The sequence below is a fragment of the Alnus glutinosa genome, chromosome 2 (genome assembly GCF_958979055.1).
Source record: "Alnus glutinosa chromosome 2, dhAlnGlut1.1, whole genome shotgun sequence".
NCBI lineage: Eukaryota > Viridiplantae > Streptophyta > Magnoliopsida > Fagales > Betulaceae > Alnus > Alnus glutinosa.
In genome coordinates this window covers 34,682,087-34,709,058 of record NC_084887.1, presented here as the reverse complement: position 1 = coordinate 34,709,058, position 26,972 = coordinate 34,682,087, and the positions used below count along the sequence as shown (strand labels likewise).

The following is a 26,972-nucleotide window of genomic DNA, read 5'->3' as shown; positions in this document are numbered from 1 at the left end:
TAATTGAAAGGTAAAACAGAAACCGAATCTTGCAGTAAATGATATAGGCCTCATTCCTCTTTTCCCACTCCAATCGTCATCCATCTTGTAAGGTGCTGAATGAAACAGAATTGGAATAAGAAAATGAAGCAACACTGCATATTTTTAATCAGCTTGCTAACCGAAATCAAATTGAAGGAAAAGGAAGGGATGCAAAGAACATCAGTTAAAATAAAAGTTTCTGAAATTTTAACTGTGCCAATATGAGTGACAGCGGCATATTGTCCATTAGGTAATTTTACTGTTTTAGAAGTAATTGAGGTAATTGAAGTGAATAAAGAGATAGAACAGATCATATGATCTGTTGCCCCAGTATCAAAGATCCATGGAGCTTTTGGTGAATTTGTGAAATGAGTTTTTTGAGCTAATGATATAGAAGATGCAAATACCTAATGTTTTGTATCTAAATGAGAGAAATGAGAAGAGATTGATATGTTACCTCCCATAGTAGAAATCAATTGATCTTGAGGAGAAGAAGTGGAAGCAACCTGATTGGCGGATGAGGCAATTTCTGGAGAAGCTGGTTTGAACGTACTCATGAGTTGCTGACATTGCTCATATGTGATCGGCAGTTGAGGAACATCACCGTCAAAAACTTGATTAGCTACATGAGAAGTGTTTTTGCCCTTGGTAAATTTAAATCCAGGAGGAAAACCATGGAGTCGATAGCACTTCTCCATGGTGTGGCCAATGAGACCACAATGTGAACATGTAGGGTGATCTTTTCGAGTCGAATTGCCTTTGTTGTTGACAAATCGATTCTGAGTTGGAGGTACAGTTTTGCTGAGTAAAGCAGTAGTACTCTGATTGAAAGAAAGACTTAATACAGAAAGTGAAAGCTACCTTTCCTCTTGAAGAACAAGAGAAAAAACCTTGTTCATAGGCGGCAAGGGATCTATCAACAAGATCTGTCCACGAATATGAGAAAAACTCTCATTCAGTTCCATGAGGAATTGATAAACATACTGACGTTGATGTTTGGCTTGCAAGATCTTCGTAGCACCACACGTGCAACAAGGAAGTGGTTGATGATTATCAAGTTCATCCTAAAGACCTTTTAGAGCTGTAAAATAAGTACTTACAGAATCATTATTTTGAGAAAGAGATGACATATTCTGCTGAATTTGAAAAATTCTCGGACCATTGAGTTGTGAAAACCAATCCTGAAGATCAGTCCATATATCTGCTGCAGAATCGACGTAAATGATGCTGGCTGCTATCTCTTTCGAGACAGAGTTGATCAACCAAGAAAGGACCATATTATTACAGCGGCACCATGAGAAACTCAAAGGATCAGAATCCGGTAAGTCCAATGGTTTAGGAAGAGAACCATTGACAAAACCGATCTTGTTCTTCGCTGTTAAAGTCATCGGCATTGCTCTTTTCCAGGAGCTGTAATTGTCACCAGTGAGTTGTTGTGAAACGACCCGGGATTATCACTGTGATGCAGAAAAAATGGATTCGAATAATCCATTTCTGAGAGAGCAAGGGTTTTAGTTTGACTGGAAGAAACTGCCATGGATGAATTCTTAAGAAAAGCTTTGAGAAGAAAAGAGAAGAAAAAGACAAGAGTGATGTGGAAAAAAAAATAAGAGAAATAGCTCTAATACCATATTGGAAATTGAGAGTTTGGAGAAAAATGATTGCTATGTATTGAATAAAATTGAGTTTACAGAATATATACTAAGCAATATTACAAACTGACTGATCGAGATTAATAATCTTCTCTAATTGAATGCCAGCTAACTAATCTAACAGAGTATAGCACTAACTAACTAGAGTACAGTTGTCAATTGCTCTGCAGTTTAAACAATATGTGCAACTTGATTTTGTATCTTCAAACATACGCAGCATACTTTTAGTTTGCTGCTATCCAATAGTTACATGCATACATTTTCAAGCAGCAACGATGCAATATTTACTTTAGAGGAATCATGACCTTATGACTTTAAGATGATGGAATGAGGAGAACAAAAAAGAGAAACAGATATGTTATTGACGTGTATTAACAGTATAGTTTACACTTTGACAATGCTAGCTTGTAAATGAACTGCTCTACAAAAGTTTACAAAGAGGAATACCTTCTATCTGGACGGGTTAAACAACTCATTTTATAACAACCAATTGTAAGTGAACAAATCATCAAATATCAACACTCAATCTATTTAAACAAATTAGACTCCTCACCTAATTTGTCTTACCCATTCAACACCCTAAACCCCACTCAACAAAAACCATGGAGCCACATACACCTGCCTCCTCCACCGAATGTGGCCACCGAAATCAGCCGAAGGCTACTGCACCGTCCAGCCACCTGATTTACTCGGGATTTCTTCTTCCTACGGCCTCTCCTCCCATCTAAGTTTTATTTTATCACATTTTCCACTGTATTTTTTTTAAACACTGCGATACAAAAAAAGGTTGACTCAACTAGCTCAAAAAGCAGAGAATTTAGGTAAAGATACTGAACCCAATCAGCAACCAACCCAAAAAGAGAACAAGAAGGTTTCGCAAATAGAAGAAAATTTTGAACCGGCTTTGTATCCAAATTTATCACTGATACCCAATTTCGCGAATTCTAAAAGGCATGCCTCATTGTCCTCAACTTTGGAGCTACTCGAAGTGGCGAGGAAGAACTTCATGGCTAGGTGGGATTGAGCATTTGAAGAAGCAATCGAAGAAATCCATTCTCTGACAGCAAAGGATTTTTGGAAGACTGTTGTCTATTAGTTGTCTTTTGTTCATTGTTTTTTTTTTTTTTTTTTTCCATTGGTTTTGTTTTTAAAAAAAATGATAGAATTACAACACTACCACAACAACGGCACAACACCCCCTTCACATAGGAGTGGGACTCAGTGTGTGGAGCCCACCCCCTATGTGAGAAAGTGTTGTATAGTCGTTGTAGTGGCATTGTGTAAAAATCAAATCCCTTTATTTTTTTTATATATAATCTGATGTTTTGCCCATCTGTATCAAGAGCTCTGATAGACAGGTACGGTCCTCCAACACTCTATTTTCAATTAAAAAAAATTGATTTTAATCAAAAAGTGCCTTAATTTGTGATATTAAATAATACTTTTAATTAAAACTCATTTTTTTAATAAAAATAGAGAGCTGGGTACAGGAAAGGGGCTTTCTTACTAAATGAATCGTGCTCTACAAAAAAAAATTTAAAGCTTGTTTGAGTGTGCACTTTATTAAAAATTGCTAATACCAAAAAAAAATTGTTTTTTAAAATTCTGTATGAAATATTGTAAAAAATCTGAGACAATTTTTTTTAAAAAAAAAATTGATAAAATCAGAGAGAAATTTAATATTTAAAAAATATTTGAAAAATCTCACCCAAACATTATTTGCCATTAGATATTACAGACGCTGGTCTATGTCCAGTCATCGTCAACTTCAGTTCGCATTTGCCAACCGCTAATCTCTCTGCGGCACAATCTCGGCCTCGAATTATCTTCAATGACTGTCAGTCAAACTAAACCCAACAATATGTTCTTTAAGTAACCAAAATAGAAACTATATATGCACTATGGTTTATTGATTTTGCACCATATGGCTTTTGTGATTATTTTATTTGTTAAGAAAATCCGACAGTTATTTGTTTAATTATTTTAAGATTAAAATTGTATTGTATCATTTCGAGCTTCTACAATTTTAAGCTCAACAAAAAAATCTTCAATAACATCATCATCACAATCCGAAGCCGATTCATACCTCCGAGAACTCAAATTCAACTTTAGAGTCATCACGCAAAATCAATATACCAATGTATAGAACAAGAATTAGTTTGATTTTCTTTCTACAAAAAAGAACATATCATTGAGATTGGAGAGAACGCCAACCGAATGTTATAGAAGAAAGATCAAAGTTCGATAAAAAGAATGTTTGGCCGAGTTTATGCCAGAGAGAGGGAGGTCAATCGACAGTCATTGGCAATGGTTTTCTAGGATTGTTGTACCATTGGAAAATGGAGGTTAAAGGATGAAGATTTAAGAAAGAAACTTAAACAACTGCTTCGATGGCTGCAATAAGCAACACAAATGTAGTTTTAGTTTAATAATACAACTGTCTTTATATTATGAGATGATGACCTCAGACATCCAAGGAAGGATTGAAGCAGCACTAGCTCTCAAGCCCGGCGAAGGCGAAAGCTCTTAGGCGGCCACTGCGAATGTTTTGAGAAACAAGCCTTTGGAATGTCATCATTGGTCGTTATGTAATACTAAACACACAATGGAGCAATTCAATATCAAAATTTGCAGTTACGAAGTAAAAATTCCAGAAGGCAAACAGCTATACACAAGAAACAAACTACCTTCATAACTACGAAATATGCCCAAAACATTTTGATGACACAAAAGTTGTTGTAAAAGACGAAACAAGTTTCAGACATCCAAGGAAGGATTAAACAGCACTAGCTCTCAAGCCCGGCAAAGGCGAAAGCTCTTAGGCGGCCACTGCGAATGTCTTGAGAAACAAGCCTTTGGATTATCATCATCAACATTTTCGAGAGAGGAAAACCATGTTCAACATTTTAGGTTCAGAAAAAACTATACACATTGAAGTGTTGAAGGCCTCTGACATCCAACACACATACAATGAAAAGAACAGATCAAACACAAAAATTTCAACAACAATAGACAATTAATCAGTCAAATAACAAGTGGGAATAAAAAAAAAAAAAAAATCTTTCCACGGCATCCGTGAGATTCATAAAAATATGGGGTGTGAGCCTCAGACATCCAAGGAAGGATAAAAAGCAGCACGAGCTCTCAAGCCCGGCGAAAGGCGAAAGCTCTCAGGCGGCCACTGCGAATGTTTTTGAGAAACAAGCCTTTGGATTTGTCATCACCGACAACAACGAAACCCCATATCACAATCACGCATATAAGAATGAAAAAGCAATAGACAAAAAACAGAGGATGTTCTATACTGAGAAACAGAGATTGGGGCAATCACAACAAACAAAGAAAAGCCAGAAAAAACCAATTATCAGTGCTACTAAAAAACTAAGAACGTTTCACAAACACAATAGAGTGAAAAATAGAGCTGAGCTTTGAAAGCCAGCGAGCAAAAGGAAGAACAAGGGTTTCGTACTGGGGAAGAGCGTGGTGTAGCGTTGCTTATATAGTGTTGGTGTTAGGGTTAAGAATTCGGGAACGTTCTGACCTAGGAGTTCTAGAACCGTCCGATTTCTAATGGAACGGACGGTTTCAGATTGTTTCGATGTTTTCCTTCTCCGTGCAGTATTTGATTCCATTCCTGTCCGCAAAGTTTCTTAAAATGTCCTATTATTTGACAGGAAAAATAATATATAGTTTTGAACTGGTATCAAATTAAATTTTTAATTTTTATAATCAATTCTAGGCTAATGCTACGGAGCAGCCCTTTATCCAGAATAATTTTTTGTTAAAAAGTGTTGATTCATTGCACATTTTAAATTTAATGTGAATAACTACAAATATACTATAAATTCACGATAAAGTGCAACTCTCTGAATTTATAGTATTACTCATTAATTTTATGGTTTCATTCATTTTTAAAATAGATCTTTTCATTTTATTTTATTTTATTGTTATCAATTTCTTAATAGAATTCATGTAAAATCTTAAGTATACCGTTATAAATTAAAAAAAAAAAATGTATTTAAATTTACACTTACATATATGAACTTTAGTTTTTTCTTTTTCATATATATATATATAGTTTCATCTAAAAAAAAGAAACTCTTGTTTCAAATGAAAATTTCTTATTTTAAGAGAAATAAAATAAATATTATTATTTTATTATTTTAGAGTATCAGCTGCTATTGCCCCCATCTTCACCCTCTCTTCTTTTTTTTCTTTTTGTTATTTATTTATTTTTTTAAAAAAAGAAGAAGCATAGTGTGTATGTGACATGATAACGTGAATTTAAAGGATAATTCCTTACAATTTCTTTGAAAATTGTAGAGATTCTCAAATTTTGAAATTTATGTCGTTTCTAGACATCAAAATACTTTGAAATTGTTACTTATTAAAAAGATGGCATATTATCAAAAAAAACCAAAAAGAATTTTTTCTCTCAAAAAGCTTATTTTTTACTTTTGTGAAGATACTTAAAATAAAAATTGTAATGAAAAATTGTTTCTGCATCCTAACAAACAATTGGTAACAAGGATACTAATTTTATAATGAAAAGAACAATGCATGTGTCAGAATATACTGAAGAAAATATAATATATTTTCCATATATTCTAACAACATGGCATTTTTAGAATATTTTTTTTTCAAATATTTTTATGGAATGGTTTAATATTATTTTCATGTCATTTTTATTGTTTATTTGAAGAAAAAAATGGAGGAAAATCTTAAATTTAAAATATCCGTAAACCCATATCTTAAACTGGACAAATTGAGATTTGATATCTAAAAGTTAAAATCCAAAAAAAAAAAAGAAAAAAAAAAAAGGAAAATTTTGAAATATTTTACCATTATTTTAAGTTAATAAGTAATATTGTTAATGCAATATTAATTTGAAGATCTCTTCAATACAAACTATCACCCCTTCAAAAAAAAAAAAAAAAAAAAACTATCACTGTTTATTGAAAAATGTGAAAAGTGAATACAACATAAAAAAGGATATTTCTTTAAAGATTTCATTACAATCAACTAACTCCCGGTAAAATACATAGATAATGAAATTATCAAACCAATATAAAAACCCTATATTCTAAAGAATTAGGATCTCCCGCAATTTCAGAATCCAACATAATATGGTACAACATGTGAAACAGTGGAAGGCTAAGAGACATGTGCCCATAAAGGAAAGCAACGCATAACCTTAATGACAGTCCAATCAGAGTTATAGCTGAGTGCCAATTCTCTCACTCAGCCCATGAGGGTTATTCTAGTGACTTCAAAACAAAAAACTCCTTCGATTTCCAAAAGCAAAGCAACCAAAGCAAGAAAAATAAAGAGAGGGACCAGAGCTACCGCTCATCTTCTATATCCATTGCCAAAATCTTTCTTTGCATTATTGAAACTCCGTGTTCTATTTCTCCGGTTCACTCTCTCAGACTTCTTGATTGTTTTTTCTTTATTGTTTTATTCCCTTTTTGCCCTCAAATCCTCGTCGATCAACTCGTCAACTTTTCACTCACAAACGAAGCCTAACAACAAAAAGATAGGACCGAATGAGAAAAAAATGGAAGAAATGAGAAGTGGAGCTCTCTTTTGGCTTTCTAGCTGCAGAAAGACTTTGATCAAAAGCTATCTTTTGTTTTCTAAAAAGGAAAGCATTAGCAACAAATAAGCCTTTTGAGAAGAAAAATGTTTTTGGCTGCCTATATAAGATACCACCTACTTGGACAGTTGGCATGTTTCAGATTAGAGATTATAAGTTCATAACCCTAGCCCATTAATCTGGTTGATTATGTTTCGCCTCTTCCTCCGAGAAACACAATCAAAAAGGGCCAGAATTTAACAATTTCAAGATCCTAATCTATATTCTAGCACATCGGACAGTTTGAGATGAAGAAACATCAATCCTTGCGGCAATCTTGGTCCAAGTTGCTCCCATCATGACCTCCATCTTAAGTCTTCAGTAGATGATGGTCGTGGTGTTGTTCCATTGCCCAGCAACAGGAAATAATTGGTTTGCTCCAATATTTCACCAAAATAGTTTTTTTTTGTAAAGCATTATAATTTTCTTTCATTCAAATAAATAGATTTAAAAGTCCATATTCTATAGATTTGGCCATGTTCAATATCGTTAGTGAAGCATATTAATATCTAATATTCATTCTAAAAGCATGCTCAATTTCATTCGTAGAGCATTTTAAAGGCACTTTCGCACATGACATGAAGTGTTGCACAAAACTCATGAGTCATGAATATCAGGTCTGCTCACAAGCTTTTGGTGAAAAATTAAGGGGCTGCATGTTCTAATTAGATTTATAATATGAATGCTACGATTCCACTTACTAGCACGACGAACAAAACTAACTCTTTAGTATTTGAACTCGAAAGAGCTTTGTAAAAAGAAAATCAATAGTTAATTTTCACTGCCATCAGGAACGGAAGAGGGGGACCGGTATAGGTCATGCCCCTCCCCTCCCAAATTCCTAAGAACAAAAGAATTTGAAGGTAAAAAAATTAAAATAAACAAAAATAGTGTACTGGCGCTTAGTAACAATTTTTTTTTGGCTCCCAACCCCTGCTCATAATAAGTTATGGCTCCATCCTTAATTGTCACATCATCTCAATTGTATGAGTGTCATATAGCAGTCTACTAACAAATTTACAATTTGTTTGTATATAGCTGTATACGAAAAAAAGTTATTTATAAAAATTTAAGAAAATAAGTATTATCTAGTTCCATAAGCTTAAAAACTAATTATTACAAGCTGTGAAAGAAAAAAAAAAAAGAACAGAAAAAGATGATGCAAGTGGAGATAAAATAGGAAAAGCACATGAAGAGAAGAAGCTTATAAATGGTTTGTTTTTTCTTTTATCCAGATAATTGAAAGAACTCTTTATCTCATAATTTTGTACACCCACGAGGAATGAAACCTAGTATTTTCCTTTTGCGATATTTTTTAATTGGCACTTTTCTTTTGTTCTATACATAAAATTATATAAAATGTATTTGTCATTTGATTTCAAGTGAAACCCTTGTTTATTTCAAGTAAATTATTTGAAAAGTATAATATATTGAGATTGTGGAAAATAATCGATATTTTGAGCTTTCAAAAAGTTATTTTTGGAGGATATGGTTTTAATTTTCTGTGTATCTTTCTATTAAGTTGTTTTGCTCTTCGAAAAGTGGGAGTTTTCCTGAAAAAAGACTCCCACTTTTCGAAGAGCAAAACTATACTAGTCGCCGATTTAACCGACTAGTATTAATGTGTTTAGTAACTGACTCAACATCGTTGATGATGGAGGTGATTGATTAACGACTAAGTTCTATTTGATTCAGAATCTAGCTGTTATTTATGTAATAAAACAAAATTTGAATCTCAAAATAACTCCTCTCATATGCGTTTGAGCATTTTTAAAAGAGAATAGAGATGGTTGAAATTTTACTATTTTGATTTTTAGCAATTTGGATATAAAATATGGAATAATTTTTAGGGGATATTTCTTTCGAGTAGATTTGGAACAACCTTGCTCACTTGTTAAGGCAAATGAATCCTATAAGGATTTGGTTTAGGTATTTTAAAAAAAACCACATGCAGTATATGTGTTGTAGGTTTTTTAACCAATCAGATTTAATTTTAAGTTTGTTTATGAAAAAAAATAGAAATAATGAAATTAAATCTGGACCGTTGAAGTTCTCTCACACGAATTTGGCTTAGGTGTTGTTTTTTTAAAAAATAATACACATACATCTTCTAAACATCTCCTCACTAGTCACATAAATTTAATGATGAATTTAAAAATGAAATATATAAAAGATGTATTTATTTTGTGTTTTTTTTTTTAGGAAAAAATATAATTTTGTCCCACAAACTACCACCATTTCTCCGGATGACCCCCTAAACTACCAAGGCTTGCACTCTGGCCTCCCCAAACTACCAAAACCTTTGAAAAATGCTAATTTTGATCTAATATTCCCCATAATATCCCTGTCACGTGTCATTTTTTAATTAAAAAATAATAAATAAAAAAACACAAAAAAAATCCAAAAAATTAATAACTAAAATTTTATTTTATTTTTCAAAAAATATTGCGATCGACCGGAGGATGTACTGCTTCTTTCTAGCATCGTCGTTGGGCACAATGCACACCTACAGCTCGGCGAACTCGTCATCACCTCTCTGAACGCAAACATGGCTAATTTTCTATCGTTCGATGTCTATGATATTGATCTTTCGAAGGTTATGAATGATTCCAATCTGAATTTTGTTTTGTTACAAACGATGATAGCAAGTCTATCATCATTGTGGAATATATCGATCGGTTTCTGATGAATAAATCAACGGCCATGAACCTGTTCATTGATGGTCATATCAATTTTTCTCTTTGTGATTTTTTGGCATTCAAAATGTTGACCAATAGTTACCTGTGGCTCAAGGATCACAAGGTTTTCTCTCGGGTGGAGGATATTTTTCAGAGCGGGGTGACCTTGAGCTCGGCCGAGATCATTGAGTTGATGATTGCGAATCAGAACTCGCCGAACCGGGCTATAAAATCAGTCATTACGGTGTTGCAAATGAACAGAGACCGGAGGGGTGTCGAGAAGATCGGGTCGCGGTTGGGAAATAATGCCACCCCCAAACACCCATCTTTTTTAAAAAAATAATAATAATAAGAAATAAGAAATAAAATTTTAGTTTTTTAGTTTTTTTTAATTTCTTTAATTTTATTAATTTTTAATTGAAAAATGACACATGACCTAGGGTATTATGGAGATATTTCGTTAAAAGTGACATTTTTTAAAGATTTTAGTAGTTTGGGGGTTAAAGTGCAATTCTTAATAATTTATGGGCCATCCAGAAAAATAATAGTAGTTCGAATAGTTAAATTCTATTTTTCCAATTGTTTTTTTTTATGTGTCCAAATTTAATTTCAAATATAACGGTTAAAAAACCTTCACTTCAGTCTACTTGAGTAAATTTTTTTTACCGCACCTAATAAAGCCAAATCCCTCTGACACCTATTGGCGCGGATCTTCAGCAACGGGTCCTCTTATCGAAAGACAATCGCATTGGATAGTGCACAAGACTTGCCTATCCACGCTCTTGGAGAGTTGGAGGTTCAAAATTTCAAATTTTGAATGTTTGAAACACCTTAACGGTCAGAACCAGCTGGATCCCACCAAAGTGCTTTTTTCAAAAAGCCACCGTCCCCTAATTCTTCGCTGTTTCGAACGGCTCTCCGCCATCAATATCTCTTTATTTATACTCCATTGAGTCCATTCTACTCACAGTTTCTTATTCCCATTTCCACACCAGGCCCAGACGTCTTTGTATACGTCTTTGGCTTAACATTGTCTTCTGCTCTTTTCTCTCTTCCCCAAAACACCACAACAACCGAAGCCAGAAAAAATGAGAGAGTGCATCTCAATCCACATTGGGCAGGCAGGTATCCAAGTGGGTAACGCGTGTTGGGAGCTCTACTGCCTTGAACATGGAATTCAGGTATATCCTTTTCTCTTCTCAACGAAACTACCCACCTAAAAGACCCTTTTGTTTTCTTATTTGGGCAGTGGGAGTGCTAATTTCGGGTTGTTCTAATATAATTTTTATTTATATTTTTTTCAGCCTGATGGACAAATGCCAGGCGACAAAACAGTTGGTGGCGGAGACGACGCCTTCAACACGTTTTTCAGTGAGACCGGGGCCGGAAAACACGTCCCACGCGCTGTGTTCTTGGACCTTGAACCGACCGTCATCGACGAGGTCAGGACCGGGACTTACCGCCAGCTGTTCCACCCTGAACAACTCATCAGCGGCAAAGAAGACGCAGCAAACAACTTTGCAAGAGGCCACTACACAAGTAAGGACAAACCCAAAACTTAAGGTTCCAAAACAACATATTCTAACACTGTAACACAACCTTTACCCAAAAAGCAGACATCAATTATATTATAGTAATCACTTAATGTGAAAGTGAGTCCTTAAATGTTCTGTGCTCAGAAGATTAACAATTTGGGGTTTCTGGTTTTGCAGTTGGGAAAGAGATAGTGGATCTGTGCCTTGATAGGATCAGGAAGCTTGCTGATAACTGCACTGGGCTTCAGGGGTTTCTGGTGTTCCATGCGGTGGGTGGAGGGACAGGCTCTGGGCTTGGGTCTCTGCTTCTGGAGAGGCTCTCTGTAGACTACGGCAAGAAATCCAAGCTCGGATTTACCGTCTATCCGTCCCCTCAGGTCTCCACCTCCGTCGTCGAACCTTACAACAGTGTGTTGTCCACTCACTCCCTTCTGGAGCACACCGACGTGTCCGTGCTACTCGACAACGAAGCCATCTACGACATTTGCCGCAGATCGCTTGACATTGAGAGACCCACTTACACTAATCTCAACAGGCTCGTTTCCCAGGTACAGAATATAATCTATCAAGCATTTTATGTTTCAGTTTTCAAATCAGTATGGTCACATTGCTAATAGTTTTTTTTTTTTTTTTTTTTATATTGTCTGTGTGCAGGTGATTTCTTCACTGACTGCTTCTCTGCGTTTCGATGGTGCTCTGAACGTGGACGTGACAGAGTTTCAGACCAATTTGGTCCCTTACCCGAGAATTCACTTCATGCTTTCGTCGTATGCCCCTGTAATCTCCGCCGAGAAAGCCTACCATGAGCAACTCTCGGTTGCTGAGATCACAAACAGCGCTTTCGAGCCGTCGTCCATGATGGCCAAATGCGACCCACGACACGGGAAGTACATGGCATGTTGTCTGATGTACAGGGGCGACGTGGTTCCCAAGGACGTGAACGCGGCGGTGGCTACCATAAAGACAAAGAGGACCATTCAGTTTGTGGACTGGTGCCCCACTGGGTTCAAGTGCGGGATCAACTACCAGGCTCCCACTGTGGTTCCTGGGGGTGACTTGGCCAAGGTTCAGAGGGCTGTGTGCATGATCTCCAACTCCACCAGTGTGGCCGAGGTGTTTTCCAGAATTGATCATAAGTTTGATTTGATGTATGCGAAGAGGGCTTTCGTGCATTGGTATGTTGGTGAGGGTATGGAGGAAGGGGAGTTTTCGGAGGCCAGGGAGGATTTGGCTGCGCTCGAGAAGGACTATGAGGAAGTTGGGGCAGAGTCTGCTGAAGGGGAGGATGATGAAGGCGATGAGTATTAGGCGTCTACTCATGTAGTTAGTGGTTCTGCCAATGGACTCATTGGTTTGAAAACAGTCGATTGAGAGAGACTCTCTATTTCTATTTTCTACCGTGTTTTAAGTTTCTTTTTTCATATATTTGATCTGAATTTGAGTTTAATGGCTGGATCTATATTGGCTATATTTTTTTTTTTTAATGAAAGAAAACTTTATAAACCAAACACCAGAACAAACACAACCTGAGACTGATTCAAACTACACAAAGGGCAAACCAACAATCTGCAGAAACAGAACACAGCAAGATACAAGCCAAAAACAACCAGCATCTAAGCATAGAATGGTTTAACCTGGTTTTGAGGCTGTCTCTCTTCAATTCATCAACACTCCAAATGATCAGAAAGCGGGGAAATATGATCAGAATTCAGAAACTATGGTCTTCGCCTTTATTTGAGACGGTTTATTATTCGTTTCCTCTTGATTTTTCATCCACAATGACTTGATTCATATATAGTTGTGGGCCGGATACCTATTCATCCGCAAAAGCAAACCCCATTTAATTCATCCGCAAAAGCAAACCCCATTCAAATTAAGAAAAATGTTTACACAAAGTAAAATGAAATCAGTTAGTACGTGCGCCTTTTATAAGCTTATGCGTGGCTGGCCACTCAAAAAAGCAGTCAACCATTAACAATTCCAGAAGTTTATCCAGAAGTTCAAAAAAGCAGTCACTTTTTTTTGTCAGAAAAAAGTGAAAAAAAAAAAAAAACTATGATTTTTATTGGGTTTTTTGTTTTAATAGTAATAAAAATTGATTCATGTAATAAAAAAAGTATCAAGATTTTTAAGTTGACTTGTTTAGAAAAATTTGAGTTGTTTGTCAAACGCTAGTAGTAATAGATATAAAGTGGTTTGGCAACAACCTCTAGGTGATCGAATGATGGTTGAGAAATAGTTCGACTATCCCAAAAAGCATGTGGAGCGGTCACCCCTTGTTTAGAAGTTGGCCGAACAACCACACATTTACGTTATCTCCAAAAGACTTTAGGGTGGTTGATTACTATGGTTGTTTTTGGCTACCTCTAAGGAACGACTTTGGTGGTGGTTAGTCCATGGGAGGGGTGGTTCAGTCACTTCCTAAAATTCTTACAAATAGGGTTGGACCATCCCTAGTGCTATAGGGATAGTTCGGCCACCCCTAGTCATGTTATCTGGTGGTTCCTATCCCTTCACCCAAAAGGACCACCCCTCAACCCACTTAATATAGGTGAAGTGGCAAAAATAATGATGTGGCACTAACGGATGTCGAAATATTGGATTGAAAACTCACGGAGGGACCTCTCTCAAATTCGCGAAAAAATTAAGCAATGAAAATTTTTAGAAAAGTGAGGGAGTGATTTCAAATCGCGTGTTTACTTAGAGATTTATCATACATTTACCTTTCTTTTTTTAATGCAAAGACTATCATTTTTATATATAGTTTCAAATATTGTCACGTTTAATCTTGTATTTAACATTCTTTAATTTTTATATCATTTTGTATAAAATAAAAAACAGATGTAATTAAGATATGGGAAAACTACAATCTTGAAGACTTGAACTATCTATTTTTTGAAAAATAAGTTATTTTATAGGTCCCTTAAAGCAAATTTTTTACCACCCATAGGATTATGACTTTTTAGATTTTCTTCCACACCTTGCTATAGTTTGATACTTGGAACATTCTCCTTTCTCGCCCAACATTCTCTCCCTGCCAATTTTTCACACAACTAAAAACATAACTTTCTTATATGGTTGGAAATCATAGACTCTTTGAAAAAAAAAATGAAATCACAACTATTTTTTGATTCCCTACCATATAGAATAGTTGTATTTTTAGTTGTATGAAAAGTTGGTGTGGAATCATATCTCTCAAAGTAATAGGTAGTCTTTCCTGAAAAAATACCATTGGAAGTTCTAATCCACATCAATTTGTCTTTTTGTCTGTGGGACTCAAAGCCAAACTGTAGATTCTCGCCGCTTCATCTGCGTTGAAGATTTCTTGGATCATATTTAAATTCCACCACCTCATGTCTTCATCAATTAGTTCTTTGACCCCTTGCTTTAGGACCAGAATTATGACCAATTGGACTGCATATGGAGTGGAACACAAGATTCACTTGTCCTCCCATATTTTGATTTACTACTTATTCCCTATTATCTCGAGCCATTCTCAAAGATGGATTATACCTATTCACTTATTCTTTTAGGTTACTTCTTCAATATAGTTTGTTATTTTTGGAGATATTTCTGTTTATTTTGTTTCAGGAATATGTCATCCAGTAGCTCTTAACACAGTGTCCGACAGATGAACCCTTTGGAAAATTAATTTTATTTGAGGTCAAATGTTCAAAATTTCTAAAGGTCTTAGGATTTAAGATGAGCTTTTTCCCCAGCTCATGCAGAGCTTTCCGTATCATCCTTCTTTGGATCTGCCCCAGTTAGAGGATCAGTGGTGAACTTTCTCATTTATCTTGCAGACCAGTTGATTAGAGGATTTCAATATGCGAATAATCAGGTTCAGGCTTTGCAAACTCAAGTGACTAAAGTTTTTCAGTTTATGATTACCGGCTTCAAGAGCTAATAGCTAAAGTAGCACAGATCCCGCTTATTGTACAAATCTCTCTCCATCTCCGATCAAGTGATTTTTGTCCCTGAATGGCCAAAGGGAGAGTTTGTTAATTTTTGCTTGGTTGCATTATGTTGACAAAATCACTATCATGTAATACTGCTGCTTTCACAGGGATGCCGTATATTTCAGAGTCTTCAAATATTCAGAGTTTATTTCTTTAAAGATAAAAAGAGTCTTATTATGGCAAGTTTAGTGTCACAAGCATGAAAAATGTTATTTCAAAAGTTCTAAGAAGATTCTGTGCAGATTCTAACTCAGAGAAGTCAGATCTCAAGATTCCATTTGGATGGCCCTATCTAGAGTCCGGACGCTTTTCAGTCAGCAACATGTCGTCTAGACGCCCATCAATGTCAAGAAGCTTCACACAGTTCAAGTTTGCATATGTCCGGACGTCATGGCAACATGTCTGGATGCTCTTCAGAGTTCTAGAAGAATCATGCGTTCAAGTGCATCCGTCCAGACGTCAGTTAGTGTTCGACAAGTAAAAAGATTTCCTTCGCATACACAGATATGGGAAAACAGTTGCAACCGTCCGAATGTCAGGTCTACACCGTCCAGATGCTATCCTTGATAAGGCAAGACGTAGAGAAGAATTGCAACCGTCTAGACGTCAGGGCAACACCGTCCGGATGCCAGTCCTAATTATGGAAATTGCGTGCAACTAAAGTGCAATCGTCCGGACGCTAGGGCAACACCCTTCGGACGCGGCCTTATTCAGGAAAGAAAATCAACACTCTATGGAAAGCCAGTTGCACAGTTCACCGTTCGGACGACCTCAACTTGCATCCAGATGCCGCCTAGAGAAAACCGAATTAAAGTCAATTTAGGTCTTCTATAGCCTATAAATAGAGGCCTCTAGGCATGTATTATTTACAGAATTCAGTATTGAATTCTCTATACCTTAGAGTGTGTGTTTAAGGGGATATTGAAGATCTGCTAGCTCTCTAACTGTTGTCAGTGTGTGATTTGATCAGTTGTAAGGTCTATCTTAGGGAGGAGCTTTAAAGTAAATGATTCCATTGAATACCACTTCAAGTAGGAGACCTGGTTGGGAAGCATTTGTGTTAGGTTACACGTCAGAGTTCAAGGTACGACCACTACATCAGGGGTATGTGAATGCTACTGCTTCGTAATTAGCTTTGTCTTCTGAATAGTGGATATCCTGGGTTTGGCTGTCCCGGAATGATTTTTCTTTTAATTGAGTTTCCACTTCGTCAACAAAATATTTGTCTCCTTTAAATTCTGCATTTAATATTTTATTGTATACTATTCACACACACACACACACACACACACACAGTTAATTAAAAGTCATCTATTTTTCATAATTGACTTTTGCATAGTGTCATATATTTATTGCATAAATAACCCTTCCAAAACTTTATGGTTTTAGCCAAAGACATGCATTACTTTAACGAAAAGTTATTTAATCGTAATATTATCGTATCTCCAAAAGTTAAAACTCTTAAAAAACTAAATTTTTAATAAGTTTGTATTTGAATAAATCAACATACAAACTGGAATATTTGTATTTCAATTCAAGGGTCATTAGCAATTCAATTATGATAATGACTAAAGAATTTAGTTTGAGTATCTAATTTCTATATTCGATGTCCATATAAGAGAATTTATGGAGTGAGAGTTGAAATTTGATGGCTAAAAATGTGTCAAAGTACTTTTGTTGGTAATATTAGAGTTAATTGTCCTCATAATAATTGAAGTGCATAACAATAAGCATTCTCCTTTCTCTCCCAGTCCCCTTTCACTTCCTATCGGCCGGCCTTCATGCCTTCCAATATAATTAGAGAAATGATATATTTCCCAAGTTTTTTCCACAAAAGTTGGTTCTTAAGTAATGTGTCACCATCCCATGAGATCTATTGTTTTTGGAATGGTGACACATCACTTGAGAACCAACTTTTAGAAAAAAAATTTGGAAAGTGTAGCATTTTTCATATAATTATAGTCATAATCATCATTGCCTTGAGTGGTGTATGGTTCATTATCTTTTTAGAGGAGTGCTACACATCCCAAATTTTTTTTTCCAAAATTTGGTTCCCAAATGATGTGTCACAATCTCATGTGATTTATCATTTTGGGATATGTGTCATCATCTCATGGGATGATGACACATCATTTGGGAACCATTTTTTGGGATAAAAAGTTGGGAACTAGAGCATTTCCCATCTTTTTAAGCGCCTTTTGTTGCGAAATCTCACTTTAGCACAAGCACTAAGCGATAATAATACCTTTTGGAAATCTCAAACAAAGGGAAGCGGGAGTATAGGTTTTTTAAGAATACCTCTCCCTTCTCCATTATTCTAATCATTGAATTAAGTAGGTCAGCCACCTTACTTCTAAGGATAGATAGAAAAGGTGCTAGAGGGTTTCTCTATTAAAGAACTTTATGCTATTATGGAAAAATACATATATGTTGTTTTAGCAGAGAAAGGAAACGCGTTTTGTTGAGGTGGCCAAACCACCCCCTCACCCTATAGGAGTGGCTCAGCCAACCCCTCAACCCAACTGTGTATGTATTTTTTTTAAAATATATATATATTTCTTTGTTTGAAAGGTAAATTAGACATTTCATGTCAAAAAATTGTACTTATAAGTCCCTGTGCACAACTTTTCGTCAATTGGTAGCTTGGGGTTTCGTCCATCCTTTGGGTTGTTGTTGTTGCTGTTTTTTTTTTTTTTTTTTTTTTTTGGTGTGGTTTTTAAGAAGAAAAAAATGGGGTTTATTTGGAAGAAATACTCCAAAGCTTAACATATGATGTTGATGGAATGACGTTTTTGACACAAAATGGTAAGTTTGGTATATCCTAATATCACATTTATTAGTTCATGGGGCCAACTAAAAAATGGGTGAGACTATTTAATATCTAACTGCATTAGATGTAATAGACAATTTTTCTAGGAAGATTTGAGTTACCACATTAGAGATGTGTACGTAAGGGGTAATTTCCTCCTATTGAAAGTGTAGGGATTAAATTGACACCAAAATCAAAGTGCAATGGGGATATTTATTATTTTTCCTATATGTTAATATGCAGCAACTTAACGGAGGCTCCTATAGCTATGTACTGTTACAATTATTGTGGGTTTTTTTTTTTTTTTTGGTTCTCTTTTAAAGTATAGATGTGGTGTTTTTAAAATGTCACTTCCAATTGTAATTTTCACCATTTATTTGTCCTTTGCATAAATGAAGAATATGATTATTTACACTCTATACACTTCAATATTATATGTTTATAACTTCTTTTCAGCCAAATATTTCTTTCATAATTATGTTTAAATGGAGGTTATGGTCTAATATGTTATGAATATTAGATAATACACATTCACTTGTTCTTTTACATTACTTTTCAACTAAGCATCATATATTAATTACATAAATAAATAAAAATTAAAAAAAGAAAAAAGAAAAAAAGAACTCTTCTAATTAATCCTTATGGTCCTAGCATAGCCATGGAAATTGCTTGAACAAAAAGTTACTTAAATGATTAGTATCATATCTCCAAAAGCTACCATTCCTAAACAAACTAATTTTTGAATGAGTTTTTATTTAAAGAATATATAAATCAACATACAAACTAGAATATTTGTATTTCAAAAGTCACTAGCTAACTATTCAATGGCAATAATGACTAAAGGATTTAGTCCGAATGTATAGAGAGAATTTTTAGAGTGAGAACAGAAATCAAATGGCTAGAAAATGTATCAAAAAACTTATATTAATGATGATGGAGTTGTTTATGCTTGTAATAATTGAAGTGCACAGCCTTAACCGTACCCCTTTCTCTCCCATACACCTTTCATCACTTCCTACCAGTCTTCATGACTTCCCCTTTCATTATAGCTATAATCATCATTGCCTTGAAACTACACTCGAAATATGTGAGGATATACAAGATGTAGCTGAATTGGAGTGGTGTATTACTCATCATTTGTTTAACTGTCTTTTTAAGAATCCAATACATCTTAAAGCTAGTCTCGAAGAGCTTGAAGCTATTATGGAGAAATGCGCTCATTCTTGTTTGTACGGAGAAAATAAACGTGAAGGAATCCGTCTTGCACCATGTTTCTTAGACTGCTGGGAAAAGTACACCAAGAAGCGTAATTAGATGTCTACATCTACAATCTACGAGCACCCAAGTTTGTAGAAGGTTGTAACTACTACTCTACCTTTCTCTAAACAAAGATGAATGCACACAACATTTCTATATGCTAAACTTGTCTCACTTTCTGAATTCGTATGAGTGGTTTTAGGGTGAGTAATATGGCCTTACAAGTTGGTGCGCGGGATCTTTGATAGTCGGATTGTATGGAGAGCAACTTGCTTGTTTTATATATGAATCTCTTAGTTGAATTATAAAGATAACTTTTTACTTGATTTGTTTTGGATTAGGGTTGTGGGCATGATCTGTTGGGAATAGTGCTCTTAAACCAACTTTGTATGACATTTTGGTTATTATTATAGTTATTTATTTTATGAGGGTTACAAGAACATCAAACATTGTTTATTTATTTCATAGATATAGTCCATATGTTACATTATGTGCGATTTAGGTGTGCTAATGAGATTAATGCAATACATGAGATTTAAATCACAATTCCTTGTGACGAGTTACAGAATTTTGTTTGTAATCGGTGATGAAATTATAAATTTCATTTAATAAAATTACAACATATCAATCATAACGATCTATCTTGATGATGGAAGTTGAGACTTTTGATTGATATGTTTGTGAATTTGGAATACATTGAATTGGAGCATAGTAATTAAGTTGGGTGAATACAAGTAACATTGTGGAAACACTACTATTTGAGATAGATTTAATGAGGAATTGATTATTCTAAGTCTCTGGTCAAAGCATTTTAGTAAGAGTTACTAACTTACTATAATCAAATCGTACTAAAATGAAATTTGATTTCATAAGTACACTTGAAAGAGCTTTTTAGAATTTTTTTTTAAGCTTTCCTCAAAATGTAGTTTTAAGCTTTTTTAGAACAAAAAAGTCAAAAAATGTTTTTTAAAGTTTTTTACCAAACAAACTAATTTTTGCTTGACACTATTTTTTATATACTAAAAATACCTTTTAAGCTCCTTAATGCAATACTAAATGTGCTCTAATCGCAAATAGATGCTTAAGCATCCTGCTTTTGGTATATAGCTAGAGAATTTAGTTTGGGGTCTTCATCAAATTCTGTTGTACATTTAAGCTGTTGATTTAATACTTCAACTTGCACACCTTCTAGTGCGAAAATGCATGGTTCACAGGAATTGAAGAGATGCAAAATTCGTAATTATTTGGCGAAGTTTTACCTGTTTTTGAACAGATTGGCTAATCATTTTGACTACAAGGCCTTTTTTTGGGAAACTAGGGAAGTAGAAATGATTGGCGTTTATGATAGGCAATCTCTTCGATGGCATGATGTTTTCTGATGATCTGTAGTAAATGCCATGGCATTTTAACAAATTGTGCACACTGATTAACGTACCAAAAATTACATAATTTTTATATATTACATAATTATAATTTATAATTGTCATATACACAACAATTTTTTTATACTTATAAGTTCATCAAACAATATAATACTCTAACCTAGCTACCAAGAAGCAAGCACTTCATGATTGAGCTTCACTCCTTGATCCAATCGTATACATTTCTTGGTTCCTTAACCGCCATAGTGAAACTGCATGTAATGGCTTGGCTATTGGTTTCTTACAAGAAAAAAATTCCCGGGACACATGCATTTCATTGTTGGCCAAGACTTTGGTTTAGCGGGTAGGCATATATGCAAATGCTATTGTAGCAACAAAGAAAAATGTCATGCACAATCGCATGATTTGGAGGTGGTAGGTGTTGGTCTAATTATTCATGTACGTAGCATCACATTTTGAGAAGATAATGATGGTGATGATAATGAAATCAGCAATTCCATTAGATGTCTTTCTCATTAATGTTTCAAATTCCATCACTCCACGCTATAAACATCACATTTTTCAGTAACTTTCATAGTATAACTATAACCTAGCTCTTTGCGCGCAAAAAAAAAAAGATTTAAAACTAATAAATAAATAAAACAATTTTATTTTTTTTTTCAATATGAGAAGCTCATCAAAATTTGCAGTTGCAGAAAAAAAATTCCATAGTGAAACGTGATTATTTGCAACCGTGCATAATTCAATTAATAAACATCAAGGTATACCTGCTAGCATGAGTATTTGGGCCACGTGGCCAGTTGTACCTTCTTGAATAATATATGGTATTAATATATATAAATATAAAAGTAAGAAAAAGAATGCTCGAATAAAGATTAAATAAAAATAAAAAAATAAAAATTACGGTTCACCTAGAGCAACAGAACCATATGTTCCATCAACTAATGTTTGATTGGATGAATCATAATCAAAGAGCTTATATGCGCTAAAGTCAAAGACAAAAGTCTTCCGGTTTAGAGTTCAATAACTCATGGAGGGACTTCTTTCAAATTCGTGAAAAATTAAGTAGTGAAAGTTAATTTTTAAAAAGTGAGAAAGTGATTTCAAATCGCGCAATTATTCAAAAATTATCATACATTTAACTTTTTTTTTAAAAAAAATAAATAAATGCAAAGACTACCATTTTTATACATAGCTTCAAATATTTTCACATTAATCTTGTATTTAACATTCTTTAATTATTATATCATTTTGTATAAAAGAAAATAAAGATGTAATTAAAATATGGGAAAAGTACAATCTTTAAGACTTGAACTATCCGCTTTTTGAAAACATTTTATTTGGTGGGTAGTAAGTTATTATGGGCTCTCCAAAGCAAATTTTTTACCACCCTAGGATTCTGACCTTTTATATTTTCTTCAACACCCTGCTATATATTGTTTGATACCTTAGGAAAATTCCCCTTTCTCGCCCAGGATTCTCTCCTTTTCGAAGTGATAGGCACTCTTTCTTTCCTGAAAATCTACCATTGGAAGTTTCAATCCACATCGATTTGTCTCTTTGTCCGTGGACTAAGAGCACTCACATTGGATTATGTATTTTTCAATCTAAAATAATTAATCAAAACTCATTTTATCTAGTTTAGCTAATGGGTTTTAAAAGGCACACTCCATCCGATTATCTATTTTTAACTCTATACTCTTTTTTTACTCTTATTTTATTCGTTTTATCTCTTTTCTACTTTTTGTCATTTTACTTTTTTCACTTTTTGTATGTAAAAAACAATAAAATAATGGATAGATTGGTGAATAGTGCAACTCCACATGTAGAGTTGCACTATTCACAAATCTACCAAAACTCTATTTTAGATTTAGGATAAATAATCTAATGGAAGGGTGTTTTTGTGAGTTTAAGTTATCTATTATAGATTTAGAGGGGTTTTTACATGATCCAATGTGAGTGTTCTAAAAGCCAAACTGTAGATTCTCGCCGCTTCATCTGCGTTAAAGATTTCTTGGATCAAATTTAAATTCCACCACCTCTTGTCTTCATCAATTAGTTAATTCTTTGACCCTAGCTTGCTTTAGGACCCAATGATTCGACCGCATATGAAGTGGGACACAGGATTCACTTGTCTTCCCATATTTTGATTTACTCTCAATTCTCTATTCTCCGGCCCTTCTCAAAGATGGATTATACCTATTTACTTATTCTTTTAGGTTACTTCTTCAGTATAGTTGACTTTTGCAAAGTGTCATATATTTGTTGCATAAATAACTCTTCGAAAACTTTATGGTTTTAGCCAAAGACATTATTTTAACGGAAAGTTATTTAATTGTAATATTATCGTGTCTCCAAAAGTTAAAACTCTTAAAAAACTGAATTTTTAATAAGTTTGTGTTTGAATATTAATAAAGCATCATTCAAACTGGAATAAAGGGTCATTAGCAATTCAATTGTGATAATGACTAAAGAATTTAGATTGAGTATATAATTTCTTTATTCGATGCCCATATAAGAGAATTTCTGGAGTGGGAGCTGAAATTTTGATGGCTAAAAATGTATCAAAGCACTCTTGTTGGTAATATTGGAGTTAATTGTCCTCATAATAATCAAATTGCATAACAATAAGCATACTCTTATTCACATGTTCTTTTACATTACTTTTTAAGTATAGTTGACTTTTGCAACTAAGCGTCATATATTAATTACATACAAAAACTCTTCTAATCCTTATGATCCTGGCCATGGAATTTTTTTTATTATTCTTTTTATTTAAAGAATATATAAATCAACATACAAACTAGAAAATTTGTATTTCAAAAGTCACCAACTATTCAATGGCAATAATGCAGACTAAAGGATTTAGCCCGAGTATATATATAAAGAGAATTTCTAGCTAGAGTGAGCAGAAATCTTATGGCTAGAAAATATATCAAAAAACTTATATTAGTGATGATGAAATTGATTGTCCTCATAATAACCGAAGTGTATAGCCTTAACGCGACCCCTTTCTCTCCCATACACCCTTCACTTCCTACCAGTCTTCATGACTTCCACTTTAATTATAGTTATAATCATCATTGCCTTCAAACTGCACTTGAAAAATGTGAGAATATACAAGATCTATCTGAATTGGAGTGGTGTATTACTCATCATTTGTTTAACTGCCTTTTTAAGCACCCAATGCATCTTAAAGCTAGTGTTGAAGAGCTTGAAGCCAGTATGGAGAAATGCGTTCGTTATTGTTTGTACGGAGAAAAGAAACATGAAGGCATCCGTTGTGCAACATGTTTCTTAAACTGCTGGGAAAAGTACAACAACAAGCATTAGATGTCTACATCTACAATCTACGAGCTCCAAATTTGTAGAAGGTTGTAACTACTACTCTACCTTTCTCTGAACAAAGATGAATGCACACATCATTTATATACACTAAATTAACTTGTCTCACTTTCTGAATTCGTATGGGTGGTTTTAATTTAGGGTGAGTAATATAGCCTTACAATTAAGTTGGTGCGCGGGATCTTTGATAGTAGGATTGTATGGAGAGCAACTTGTGTGTTTTATTTGTACATCTCTTAGGTTAATTAAAAAAATGTGCAGATTTGTGTTTGGATTATGGTTGTGGGCATGATCCGTTGGGAATGGTGCTCTAAAACCCAACTTTGTATGACATTTTGGTTATTATGTACTAAAGTTATTTATTTTATGAGAATTACAAGAACAACAAGCCTTGTTTATTTATTTGATAGATATAGTTCATAAGTTACATTATGTGCGATTTAGGTGCGCTAATGAGATTAATGCACATGAGATTTAAATCACAATTCCTTGTGATGACTTATAGAATTTTGTTTGTAATTGGTGATGAAATTAAAAAATTCATCTCATAAGACTATAACATATCAATCATAACGATCTATCTTGATGATGGAAATTGAAACTTCTGATTGATGTGTTTGCGAATTTAGAATACATTGAATTGGAGCATAGTAAATTGGGTAAATACAAGTAACATTGTGGGAACACTACTACTTGAGATAGATTTAGCGGGAAATTGATTATTCTAAGTCTCTGGTTAGAGCATTTTAGTAAAAGTTACCATAAACAAATCGTACTAAAATGAAATGTGATTTCGCAAGTACACTTGAAAGGGCTTTTTAGAACACATGTTGTTGTTGGCTGAGACTTTGGTTTAGTGCTTGGGCATGCAAATTTTATTGTAGCAACAAACTAGGAAAATGTCATTTGCAATCACATGATTTGGATGTAGTAGGCGTTGGTCTAATACTTCATGTAGCATGTACATTTTGAGAAGATAATGACGGTGATCATGATAATGAAGTTAGCAATTCCATTGGATGTCTTCCCATTAATGTTTCTAAATATGTCCACGTCTTGTTTGTTGGCATGTGGGCTGATGTTGACACATGTAGATGTATACCGGGACATGTAAATATGAAACAAGACGTGGTCGAGGTTCGAGAGTACATGTTCCCTGTTGTGTTGGCACATGTCTGGACATGCAAACTATTCTGATGTCCGAACACGGGGTTACTGAAAAGCTGAAAAACCCTAGCCGACTTAACTTAAAAAGCCTTCCTTTTCTCCGGTATATATAAGGATCATAACCCCCGACCTTCAGAGGTTAAGGAGGCTATTTCTCAGTTATTTTGGAGAGGTTTCATATTGTTCTGGAGCCTAAACAGTTCCAAACCTTCTCCTTCATGTGCTAAGAGAGACTTATGATTTGAGAGCCTTCATTAATAATAATTTAATTGATTGAGCTTTATTTATATAAGAGAAATACTTGTAGCAATAGTAAAATTATTCTTAGTAGCACTAATAATAGTAAACTTATTCCTAGTAGTAATAGTAAACTTCTTTTTTTTTTAAACAAAATAACCGGAGCTACCATGCATTAATTTGGAAAAAAAAAAAGAAAAAAAAAAAAGGCAAATACAGTGAATAGATGCATATTGACACCCTACACACTAAGCCAGAAAAATCTAACTTGGGTGCTGCCTACAAATAAACAAATATTACGATGACAAATGTTTGAGCCACTCTTTAATAATAAAGCATTCCTAACAAAGAAAAAATGGTTAATCTAGCTAACAAGCCATAAAAAGTCCAATAAAATTTGCAAATTTAACAAACAGACTTCCAAAAACTACTCTAAAAAAAATATATATATATATATATTTTTCAATATGAGAAGCTAATATATATAGCTTCGACATCGTTGTTTAGGACACAAAATAGGCTTCCCCGACCCTTTATATAAACTTGTAAACGAAAAACATGCATCACTTATGTAAACAGAACCCATAAAATTTTATAATATTTCGATTCCGGAACTCTATCAACACTTTTATCTCGTTTCTGAACCTCATATCAAATATTGTGTTCACAACGCAACTACTTTGCCAGAAGGTAATTTTGCTTAAACACTTGCATAACTAGCTACCAATCCAATACAATATTAATATTTTATGTCAAAGTCTTCCGTTGCTTCAATGATGTCTTCATATGCAATATGTGTAATGACCAACTTTCAACGACACAATATTGTTCGTTTTTTGACTTTCCCAAACCAAACTTCTCAGGAGGTTACCCATCCTGGTACTATATATTCTCGTATAAAGCGCACTTTACTGCGGAGTTCTGATAGGTTTATGGCTATCACGACTTTAAAACGCGTTGTGTCAAGAAGACCGAGTGTAAATATACATATATATAAGCATGTCCCTATTCTCATACTCAGACAATGTGGAACGTCACTATATGTTCATCATAATTTCATATCAAGAACAAGTTCTCACTCTTTATTTCTCTTGACACAAATTGGGTTTTTTTTACCGTGTGTCGAGATATGAGAAAAACCCCAAGAATTAAGAATCCATGCAAGGGAAATGATGATAGGAACAAAATTTTTCACTTTAGTTACAATTGATTTGATATTGGCTGGAAGGCAAGGAGGGAAATACACGAAAACACCGCATAAATTAATACTTGTTGCCAATTAATGTATCGTATGT

At 34.3% G+C, this 26,972-nt stretch overlaps 1 protein-coding gene and 3 non-coding genes across 4 annotated transcripts; 1 reads left to right on the top strand and 3 right to left on the bottom strand.

Moving 5' to 3' along the window:
- Positions 1–4,133: 4,133 nt before the first annotated feature.
- Positions 4,134–4,256, bottom strand: LOC133862091 (small nucleolar RNA SNORD14). The gene has a single exon (XR_009899118.1). It is a non-coding gene; the product is annotated as a small nucleolar RNA SNORD14 (small nucleolar RNA).
- A 170-nt stretch (positions 4,257–4,426) lies between these two features.
- On the bottom strand, positions 4,427–4,548 carry LOC133862090 (small nucleolar RNA SNORD14). Its single transcript, XR_009899117.1, has one exon. It is a non-coding gene; the product is annotated as a small nucleolar RNA SNORD14 (small nucleolar RNA).
- Positions 4,549–4,775: 227 nt separating this feature from the next.
- On the bottom strand, positions 4,776–4,902 carry LOC133862092 (small nucleolar RNA SNORD14). The gene has a single exon (XR_009899119.1). It is a non-coding gene; the product is annotated as a small nucleolar RNA SNORD14 (small nucleolar RNA).
- Positions 4,903–10,938: 6,036 nt separating this feature from the next.
- On the top strand, positions 10,939–12,968 carry LOC133859712 (tubulin alpha chain-like). Its single transcript, XM_062295225.1, has 4 exons — positions 10,939–11,167; positions 11,291–11,525; positions 11,699–12,069; positions 12,176–12,968. Exons 1-4 carry the CDS (start codon positions 11,075–11,077, stop codon positions 12,827–12,829), a joined length of 1,353 nt encoding a protein of 450 aa, XP_062151209.1. The 5' UTR covers positions 10,939–11,074; the 3' UTR covers positions 12,830–12,968.
- The last annotated feature ends 14,004 nt before the right edge of the window (positions 12,969–26,972 follow it).

Bases quoted from the DNA above. Each gene is read 5' to 3' on its own strand.
- LOC133859712 (XM_062295225.1), top strand. From the start codon at position 11,075: ATGAGAGAGTGCATCTCAATCCACATTGGGCAGGCAGGTATCCAAGTG. The intron at 11,526-11,698 runs GTAAGGACAAAC...CTGGTTTTGCAG, and splicing joins TGCAAGAGGCCACTACACAA to TTGGGAAAGAGATAGTGGAT. The intron at 12,070-12,175 runs GTACAGAATATA...GTCTGTGTGCAG, and splicing joins TCAACAGGCTCGTTTCCCAG to GTGATTTCTTCACTGACTGC.